Raw genomic sequence first — 10,782 nt, 5'->3', positions numbered from 1 at the left:
TCCTCCTCCTCCTCCTCCTCTTCTTCTTCTTCTTCTTCTTCTTCTTCTTCTTCTTCTTCTTCTTCTTCTTCTTCTTCTTCTTCTTCTTCTTCTTCTTCTTCTTCTTCTTCTTCTTCTTCTTCCTCCTGAGGGACCATGGGCCAGTCTCGCTTAGCCTGGCCAACTTCATAGGGTTGAAGAAGAAACTACGTACACCTCCCTGAGCTCCTTGAGAAACAACAGGATAAAAATGCATTCAGTAGATCTCTAGCTAGGGTTGCCAGCTCCGGGTTGGGAAATACCTGGAGATTTGGGGGGGGGTAATCCAATGAGGAGAGTGGGGTTTGGGGAGGGGAGGGACCTCAGCAGGGTATATCGCCATAGAACCCACCTTCCGAAGTGGCCATTTTCTCCAGGGGAACTGATCTCTTCTGCTTGGAGATCTCCAGCCACCACCTGGAGGTTGGCAACCTCATGTGGATTCACCGGCACCCAGACTCAGTGCTCGCACAATGGCTCTGAGTACTAAGCTGTAAGGAAGAGATAATCTCTATTAACTAGTCATGGTGGGAGAGTATGGAAGACCAGCAGTGCCCAGGGGTAACTCTGGGAATGCAGGTTGGCAGAAAAGCTGGAGGAATGTAAATAATAGCAGTTGGGAAATACGTAAGATCATAAGAGAAGCCATGTTGGATTAGGCCAATGGCCTATCCAGTCCAACACTCTGTGTCAGGAGGCCCACCTTTGCTAATAAGCCCTGTGCCAAATATACCAAAAACAATACAGAGTGCATCAAAATGGAAAAATCAAAGTCCAGTCTGTCGTTCAATCATAATAATGAAATGCCATCAAGTCACAACCGACTCAGGGCAACCCGACACAGGGTTTTCATGGCAATAAATAAGCAGAGGTGGTTTGTTACTGCCTTCTTCCGCGTAGCGACCCCGATCTTCCTTGGTGGTCTTCCATCCAAGTACCAGCTGTGTCCGACCCTGCTTAGCTGCCCATCTCAGCCTAGTCCGGGCTATTCAGGCTGCTATGTCTGTCGTTCACGTCTTGGGTGAATCCTGAGAGCCAGTTTGGTGTATTGGTTAGGAGCATGGACTCTGATTTGGGAGAACTGGGTTTGATTCTCCACGCCTCCACATGCAGCTGCTGGTGTGACCTTGGGTCAGTCACAAGTTCTTTCGGAGCTGTTCTCTCAAGGGCAGTTCTCGAAAGAACTCTCTCAGCCCCACCTCCCTCACAGGGTGTCTGTTGTAAGGAGGGGGAGGGAAAGGAGATTGTAAGCAGCTCTGAGACTCCTTCGGGTAGTGAAGGGCGGGGTATAAATCCAATCTCTTCGCCTTCTTCTTCCTGTAGATCCAGTCTAATCAGATTCAGTTTGGAGCCTCTCAGTCAAATCCCATGGATCCGTTCCACTAATGGTGGCACTTCCTACAGTGACTGGAAGCCTTTCTCTGATGCCGGAAGCTTCTTTCCGTCAGGGGAGAAATCTGTGTGGCGGGGGGGGGGGAGATCTCCCCCAAGTGGAACAGATTTGCAGGAACCCAATACATTAAAGAGGTTGGGAGATCTATTTGCAGACCCCCACCCCCACCCAGTCTTGTCTAGTCTTACCCAAGCTGTTCAGAAATGAGTGTTGGCAGAACGGGCTTCTGCGAAGATAGCGTCGCTGTGACGATTTTTTGAATTCCGGAGCTCATCTTGGGTCTTCTAGCGGCACCAGCGCTGAGCGAGCCACGGATTTGGAGGGCTTAGTGTCGAGAGCTGTGAACAGCGTGCACTGTGAGTCACGCGCTGAATATGGAAGCCGGAATATGGAATAGCGCTGTAAGGTTTTTCAGGAGCGCGCCCAGGATCTTAACCCCTTTGCATGGAATGGCAGATGGGATTTCCGGCATATTTTGAATCTGCATCTCATGTCAGAGTTAGAGAAGCGCTTCGTATTTTAGCCGCTTGCGTGTTTGCAGTGTATATTTCAAAGGGGAACTTTTCTGAGTGATATCCAACCGTTAGGGCTAGATTCAGTCTTCCCTTTCCCAGGTGTGGCCATGATGTAGGAACCACAAGGTATAGGTAGGAACTCTCAGTCTGGGGGCAAGGGATGCTCTGTATTCTTGGTGCTTGGGGGGGCAAGAGTGGAAGGACTTCTAGTGTCCTGGCCCCACCTGGTGGACCTCCTGGTGGCACCTGGTCTTTTTGGCCACTGTGTGACACAGAGTGTTGGACTGGACGGGCCATTGGCCTGATCCAACATTGGCTTCTCCTGTGTTCTTACGTTCATCCCTGTTAAGTGTTTGTCCAGTCGCTGCTTAAAGACTGCCAGTACTTCTAGGGGTACCCGTGTTACTGCTGCCACCACTCGGGACAGAAAGAGGGCAGGGTGGGATCATGAGACTGTGATAGTTTCTTGGCGATGTCCAGGGTAGCCACTCTCCAGGTAGGGCCTGGAGATCTTCTGGAATTGCAGTCAACCTCCAGACCACAGAGACCTGTCCCCCTGGAGAAAATGGCCACTCTGGAGACGAACTCTCTGGCATCCTACCCTGTTGATGTCCCTCCCTCAGATTGTGGTTCCTGAAAGGCAGGGCTATTTTTGGGCAGGAACGCACAGGAGCGGAGTTCCGGCTGGCTCCCGAGTTGGCCACGCCCATCATGAACTCATTAGCATATTAGGTCACGCCCAACAGCAGAAACTCATTAGGATTGGCTACAATTAGGGGTGTGTGGCCTAACATGCAAGGGAATTCCTGCTACAAAAAAAGCCCTGGGTTTTGACCACAAACAAAGTAAACAGAATAAGAAGCAAAAGGTGGGTGTGGCTGGATGACCACACTTCTGGTAACATGGGGGTGTGGCCTCATATGCTATTGAGCTGTGCTGTCAGGGGTGTGATCCAGTATGCTAATGAGTGTCTGCTGTTGGGTGTGGCCTATTATGCTAATGAGTTCCTGCTGGGCTTTTTTTACAAAAGAAGTGCTGCTGAAAGGCATATTAGATGTCTCGGCGTCCAGCTTACATGACAGGGTTTTCAATTAGTTGGGCCCAAACTTGTTTCCGCACAGCTGGGGGAATGAACCTGGGGCCTTCTGCACACTGTGGGGAACAGCTTTGTCCGAATCTGGTGGGCCCGATTCGGCTCAGGACTGGGACGTGGGGGGAGAGGGGCTCTTTTTCTGCGGCCATGGGGGGAAGCAAGTTGGATCCGAGGAACCGGGATCGCCAATCTCCAGGCCCCACCTGGAGGCTGGCAGCCATCTCACAAAGCCGAATATTAGAATCCCCCCTGTGCCGTTTGCAGATATCCCCCACCAGTGGGAACCTGAGTTATTTGCAGGGGGAATATTAAAGGTTCTTGTCTTTGTATAGTGAGTCATTCAAGCTCCCTCACCAGCAGAGGGTCTTCAAGTGGGGTAGCCATGTTGGTCTGAAACACCAGGACAAAGGCCGAGTCCAGGGGTACCTTTGATATAAACAAAGTTTTCTTCTGGGTATAAGCTTTCGTGCGCACGCACACTTCTTCAGAAACAGACTTCCCCAACCATTACATATAGGTAGAGAGTTGGGTCTCCAGGTTGCCCGTGGCCACCGGCAGGGAATGGGGGTGTAGGGTTGCCAGATCCAGGTAGGGAAACCCCTGGAGATTTGGGGATGGCACCTGGGGAGGTCAGGGACCTCAGTGGGACACAATGGGTGCGTTCAGACGGGGTGTTTCAGCCGGCATAAACTGTACTGGTTGGAACCGGTGCAGTTTATGCCGGCTGAAACGCGATCACACTTACCTCCTGTCTGCGGAGCCCATCGCTGTATGCCCGTTCACACACAGCGAGCGTAGGCATTTTTTTTTAAAAAAACAACAACCTCAGTTTGCGCATGCGCATAGGCAGCCATCCACAGAATGGCGATCTGCGTGCATGTGCAAAACACCGCGTCCCGAAAAGCATGCCCCGAAGAGAGGACTTACCTTTAAAGTTTAAAGACCAAACTGGCCTCCCTGAGGTCCCGGAGTCCTCTAAAACCTTAAACTAAGGACCTTTTATTTTTTAAAAAAACAAACGCCGGGGCGAAGCTTCGCCCAAGCGCATATCGCCGCCCTAAAAAAAAATCTGGCGGGTGAAAATCGGAAGCCTCAGGCTTCCGAACGGAAGTGGCTCTAGAACAGTGGAGAGCAATCAGACGGGGGGTAAAGCGATTACAACCGTTGCACTCAGGATACCACCACTTGGGGACCTAGTGGCAGAATACAACGGTTTAAAGCTCTTTGCAACGGTTAGGGACGGAAGGCAGATGTCCCCCGTGTTAACGCCGGTAAGTACCCCAATTCCAGCTGGCACCTATACCATTGCATATGCCCCATCTGAACGCACCCAGTGACATAGAGTCCACCCTCCAGAGCATCCATTTCCTCCAGGGGAACCGATCTCCGTAGTCTGGAGACGAGCTGTGATTCCAGGGGATCTCCAGGTCCCACCTGGAGGTTGGCACCCCCAGTTTGAGAGCCAGTTTGGTGTAGTGGTTAAGTGCACGGACTCTAATCTGGGAGAACTGGGCTTGATTCCCCACTCCTCCACTTGCAGCTGCCGGATGACCTTGGGCGAGCCATAGTTCCGTCAGAGCCGTCCTTGAAAAAGAGCAGTTTCCGAGAGAGCTCTCTCAGCCCCGCCTACCTCACAGGGGTGTCTGTTGTGGGGAGGGGAAGGGAAAGGAGTTGGTAAGCCGCTCTGAGACTCCTTTGGGTAGTAAAGGGCGGGGTATAAATCCAATCTCCTCCTCTTCTTCTTTTACCTCACAGGGTGTCTGTGGTGGGGAGGGGAAGGGAAAGGAGTCTGTAAGCCGCTCTGAGACTCCTTTGGGTAGTGAAGGGCGGGGTATAAATCCAATCTCTTCTTCTTCTTCTTTTACCTCACAGGGTGTCTATTGTGGGGAGGGGAAGGGAAAGGAGTTGGTAAGCCGCTCTGAAACTCCTTTGGGTAGTGAAGGGTGGGGTATAAACCCAATCTCTTCTTCTTCTTCTTCTTCAGTAGAGAGGGGGGTAAATCGCCAGGAAGGGCTGATTGGAGTCAAGATGCAAATATAGGTAGACAGAGGGTGTGTGTGGGTTAGTTGCTGGGAAGGTCTTGTTAAGGAAAAAGAGGTCTTAGTGAGGGGGGGGGATTGTGGGTTCTGACAGAACCGGCCTAGCCACAGACGCGGCTCCCGCGGCTGTGAAATCCTTCCCTTCTGGCAGGAGGCTGACAGGCATCCGTCAGCCTCTCCTCTCCCGCCTCACGTAGACTGGCAGGGTGCTAATGAGACTTGGCATCCCTCCCTGTGAGGATTTTTATTTAGCCGGGGCAGATTTCCCTGACCCGCTGTGTCCACACAGGGGAATCGCAGAGCCCTCGCCCGTTCCGTTCGCCACGCTTCTGTCAGGCTTCGCCTCCGCTAATGCGCTGATGTCTTTGGCTCTCCCCGCAGAGAAGACCGCAGGAGAACAAAGCGGAGAAGGAAGAGGGGGAGGAGTCGGACACGGACGAGAAATGCACAATCTGTCTCTCCATGCTGGAAGATGGCGAGGACGTGAGGTATAATTATTCTCCAAGGGAGACTGGGAGGTCCATGTTGCGCTATCCCCCACCCCGCCCCATTTCTGTTTGTCGTGCGATGGCTTGGCACGGTTGCCAGCCAGCCTCCAGGTGGGGCCTGGAGATCTCCAGATTACAGAGATCAGTTCTTCTGGAGGAAACGGCAGTTTAAGAGGGTGCAGTAGAGCTGCCCACTCCAAGCTGGGAAATATCTGGAGATTTCAGAGATGGACCCTGGGTGGGACAGGGTTTGGGGAGCGGAGGGACCTCAGCAGGGTATGATGCCCTAGGGTCCACCTTCTAAAGCAGCCATTTTCTCCATGAGAACCCGTTTTGGTTGTTTGGAGATCAATTGTAATAGCGGGAGATCTCCCTGTAGGGTCGCAAGAAGGGGTGTGCAAAAATAAATAAATAAATCAGTATTTTTCCGGTTGGGTGAAAAGAACACCCAAGATATTGGTATTTCCCGATATTCCTGAATCCCAATATTGGAAATAATCGGGATTGCCGAATTTATTCGGCTCCGTTAAGGGAAATAAACGGGATTGCCGAATTTATTCGGCTCCGTTACACTCTATGGCAGTGGTTCTCAACCTTCCTAATGCTGTGACCCTTTAATATAGTTCCTCATGTTGTGGTGACCCCCAACCATAAAACCATCATGACCGATGGTCTTAGACGACCCCTGTGAAAGGGTCATCCGACCCCCAAAGGGGTCGCGACCCACAGGTTGAGAACCGCTGCTCTATGGGGACCGTTCCCATAGGGTATAACGGAGGAGGGGGTGAGTGAACTTGCGCTGCTTCCAGGTTTACTGGTACATGGCTTGGCTTTGCAAATGACATTTAAAGGAATAGTTCCCTTTAAATGACTTTTGCAAAGCCAAGCTGTTGTGACGGGGCTTGGAGAAGGCATTTAATGCCGCTGTGGCAGCGGTGGTACAAGCAAGTGACCTCAGAAGGCATTTAAAGGCATGCCCTATCAGCTGTTCAAATACAGGACAGGCTCTTTAGCTGAGCTGTTCTAGTCCTCTACAGAGGTGCCATTACCTTAATGCTTGTTCCCAGTCTCCCAGGAGAGCACACGGCCAATGGCCACCCACTTGCAGGCCAGAGCTCAGAGTTCTCCCCAGTGCGGCATCCCAAAGAAAAGAGAGCTATTTCCTGTTGCAAAGGAGATTTTTTTTTTCCATCTCTCTCTCCTTGACCCGGTCAGCCCAGGTCAAGGAAGCATTTCCTCCTGCTCCTACCTGGAGATCAGTTCTGGAGCTGTTCTAGCCGACAAGTCTTCCAAACTCTGTTCCCTGCCTGGAGACGGGTGGGGGGGAGAGAAGGGGGAAGCTTGACCCTTCATTTGTCTCAACTCATGAGCATTTGTATGAAGGTGGGCTGAGGTACAAGCGGACCCTGTTCCTCCTCTGCCTAGAAAGAAAAAACTTTTAAAACACACAGTGGAGAATACGTAGTCGAAGGCTTTCACGGCCGAAGTTCATTAGCTGTTGCAGATTTTCCGGGTTGTCTGGCCGTGGTCTTGGCATTGTAGGACCTGACGTTTCGCCAGTGGCTGTGACTGGCATCCTCAGAGGTATAACACAGAAAGATGGAGTGCTCTCTGTGTCAAGGTGAGAAGAAAAATGGTAGGCAGGTAATTTATATCTACTCAGGAAGGTGGGGTAGGGCTGAGTCATTGCCTTGTAGGAGTTCCCCAGGCTGTGAAACATGCTAATGGAGGAGCTTTCCTGAGGAGGTTCTTTTGTATATGGATTGTTTCCTGAGGAGGTTTCCTGTGGAGAATTTCGCCCCTTGCCAACCTCCCAGGAGAAAATGCATTTCTTCACAAGGACCAGTGTAGCGGAGGGGGGTAGGCAATCAGGCAACAGAACTTCCTCGCTGCTTTTTAAAAAATTAATGCCACGATGAGTTACATCAGTCCACCTTCTGGTCATAATTAACGTTCGTTAAAAGTGCAAGAGAGCCATTCACAAATCATAAGAACATAAGAACATAAGAGATGCCAATGTTGGATCAGGCCAAAGGCCCATCCAGTCCAACACTCTGTATCACACAGTGGCCAGAAATACCAGTGCCATCAGGAGGTCCACCAGTGGGTCCAGGACATTAGAAGCCCTCCCACTGTTGAACCCCCCCGCCCCCAAGCACCAAGATTCGTAGAGGAATCTGCCTCGTTCAGACCGCCGCTCCATCCATTCCGATATCATCTCCTCCGATCAATGATGTGTCCCCCCCCACCGGGGAAAATTTGTATCACGAAACGTTCCGATACAAATTGAAGCAGATGATTTAGATATTTCAATAATGCTAGTGAAATTTCAAGAGCATGAGCAAAAGGAGGCAAATATACCATGCTCTGGACCGAGAACAAGGCCTGGGTTTTGTCCATGCCGCTGGGGAGGGGCTGTGGCTCAGTGGTAGAACATCTGCTTGGCGGGCAGAAGGTCCCAGGTTCAATCCCCGGCATCTCCACTTAAAAAGAAAACAGGCAGTAGGTGATGTGGAAGGCCTCTGTCTGAGACCCTGAAGAGCCTCTGTTCTGTATGCAGGAGGCCCCAGGTTCTATCCCCAGCAGCTCCCGTTAAAAGAATTGGGTAGAAGGTGATGTGAGAGACTTCCACGAGACCCTGGAGAGCTGCTGCCAGTCTGAGCAGACAGTACCGTCCTTGAGGTCCACTGCTGGACCTCCTGATGGCACCTGGTATTTCTGGCCACTGTGTGACAGAGTGTTGGACTAGATGGGCCATTGGCCTGGTCCAACATTGGCTTCTCTTATGTTCTTATGTTCTTGGTGCTTGGGGGGGGCAACAGTGGGAGGGCTCCTTGTGTCCTGGCCCCACTGCTGGACCTCCTGATGGCACCTGGTATTTCTGGCCACTGTGTGATACAGAGTGTTGGACTGGATGGGCCATTGGCCTGATCCAACATTGGTTTCTCTTATGTTCTTATGTATTCCTTCATAGACCTATCCTCCTCCACGAATGTCTGTTCATCCTCCTTTAAAACCAGCTAAACTCATGGCCCTCACTATCTCCTGTGGCAGAGAGTTCCACAGGCAAACAGTAACCCAGTCCTTCCGCTTCTCTCTTCCAGGAGGTTGCCGTGTATGCACCTCTTCCACCAAGTGTGCGTGGACCAGTGGCTAGCGACCAGCAAGAAATGCCCCATCTGCCGTGTGGACATTGAAACCCAGCTGGGCTCCGACAGCTGAAACCGGCCCGGTGCGGAGGCGTCCTCCCTTTATCGGTCCTTGCCGGGGCGCGCGACGTCCCTCACAGCAGAGTTTTGCCTTCTGAGCCATTCGAATTTTATTTTGTTGTTTTTTGAAGAAAGCCTGCAAGTTCATTTTGCAGCTTATTTAAAGAGAGAGAGAGAAAGAGAGAGAGAGAAGAAAAAGAAGAAGTCGAAAAATAAAAATAGCAAAAGGGAAAAGAAGACGACGACAACAACGATTTGGTGGTTATAATGTCTAGAGGTAGGAAGAGAACCCAGCAGGCCCCTGGGCTGAGAGATGCATGGGGACGCAGCTAGAACGCCCTGCGGGAAGAGTTTAGTTGCGCAGACAGAGGCGCATAGTGTTCTAGTGACGGCTTCTCAATCCTGCTTCTCACAAGGATTGTATATATATATACCTCTCGAAATAAGTAGAAATGCATTAGGGGTTCTTTAGCTCTTTCTATGGATGGCTACTGGAGCATGTGCGCTTGGAGATGTTGTCTTGGTGCCCCGTCATCTTTGTGGTGGATATGTCGCTGTTACCTAATTCGCACCAAACATTTTGTTGGTTTTTTTCGGGGGGGGGAAAAGAATATTTTGTTTTTGCATAAAGATCCGTTGCTTTGGTGCCTGGCTGAAAACATTAGGGGAAAGAGAGAGAGAGAGAGAGAATATAAATTCTTCCATTGCTTAGGTGAAAAGAGAAAAAAAAATCCTGTTTACATTGTGACGGGGGAGGGGGAAATGATGAATCCCCCCCCCCTTTTTTCCTCAGCAGCATTTATTAACAGAGAGTCAAGTCTGCAGAGAGATACTTTAAAAAAGAAAAATTGGGAAATGAGAATTGGAAGTAAATGGGGGGGATGGAGCGATTGCCGGAAGCTTCCTTCTTCCTTACCTGCTGCGCCGGATGCGTTACCGAGGGTCCAGCGCTCGATTGTCGCTTGCTTCCTTCTCCTGTGTCTGAACAGGAAAAGGATAAACAAAGTTTTCATGAGTACCTTTAGGGTTTTCAGGCCCCTTTCGCCCGTCGGGGGTGGTGGGGATGGGGGGGACGTTCCGGGAGTGGGAAGTGATGTTGCCCGATATCCCCCCCCCGAAACAGTGACCCAGAAGTGATATCGGCACGTTGGCGACATTGGGTGTGACGTTCTGGATTTGGGGCAAAACTCTATGGTAAAATCTGCGTCCAACCAGAGCATCACACACACCCCCGATGTCGCCGATGAGCCGACATCCTTTTTGGGTGACGCAAGCACGTCACATGCAATGTCACTGTTTTTTTGGGGGGGGGTTCCCTCCCGCCGGCCATCTGGCTAGCGGCAGGCAGGAGCTGCAAAATCAGGGGACCCCCCCCCCACGGGCAAATGGCAGCCCTAAACAACTTTCACACCCTTTGGGTTCAAATGCTTCCTTAAGCTCATGAGTCCCAGTGTTATTAGGTGGTGGGCTTTCCCGCAATTGGACCAAAACCCCTTCCACGGGGGGGGGGGTGTCCCCAACCTTTTTGAGCCCGCGGGCATCATTGCAATCCTGACACATGGTGGGCGCGGCTGCCCAATGGATGCCAAAGGAGGTGGAGCCAGACACAAAAAGGCCGCCACGACTTACCGTGAAGACTCTCGTGCTGGGGCGGCAGCGGCTGCCAAACCGATGTTTTTAGAAACCCGCACAGCCAATCAAATCCCCGATGGCCAATCAGAAGCCTTGCTGGGCAAAAGGCCCACCCAGCCCCACCTGCTTTCTAAAAGCTCTTGGCGTTTGCCAGAAAAGGTGCCGGCAGGTGCCGAGAGCGTTTGCCAGAAAAGGTGCCGGCAGGTGCTGAGATGCCCACAGGCACCGCGTTGGGGACCCCCGATCTATGGAAGAGGAGACCGAGTGATGATTAATTACATACTTCTCCACCGTTGGCCACTCTGGCACAAAATGGCCATTGTGGCAGGCTCAGCCGCCCTTGGTGGGTAGGGGGGGGTATAAACTGAATACATAAATAAATGAATAAATAAATA

General features: G+C 51.4%; 1 protein-coding gene across 1 annotated transcript in view; it reads left to right on the top strand.

Moving 5' to 3' along the window:
- RNF165 (ring finger protein 165) overlaps positions 1-8,768 on the top strand; it is a 38,653-nt gene extending 29,885 nt beyond the window's left edge. Inside the window, exons 8-9 of the mRNA XM_015407103.1 lie at positions 5,440-5,546; positions 8,651-8,768. Coding sequence (XP_015262589.1) covers positions 5,440-5,546; positions 8,651-8,768 — 225 coding nt within the window. The remainder of the gene's footprint in view (positions 1-5,439; positions 5,547-8,650) is intronic.
- Positions 8,769-10,782: the final 2,014 nt, after the last annotated feature.

This window comes from Gekko japonicus, unplaced genomic scaffold (genome assembly GCF_001447785.1).
Source record: "Gekko japonicus isolate JY-2015 unplaced genomic scaffold, Gekko_japonicus_V1.1 scaffold2969, whole genome shotgun sequence".
NCBI lineage: Eukaryota > Metazoa > Chordata > Lepidosauria > Squamata > Gekkonidae > Gekko > Gekko japonicus.
Note: the sequence above shows the minus strand (reverse complement) of the source record. Positions and strands in the feature narration are given on the sequence as shown.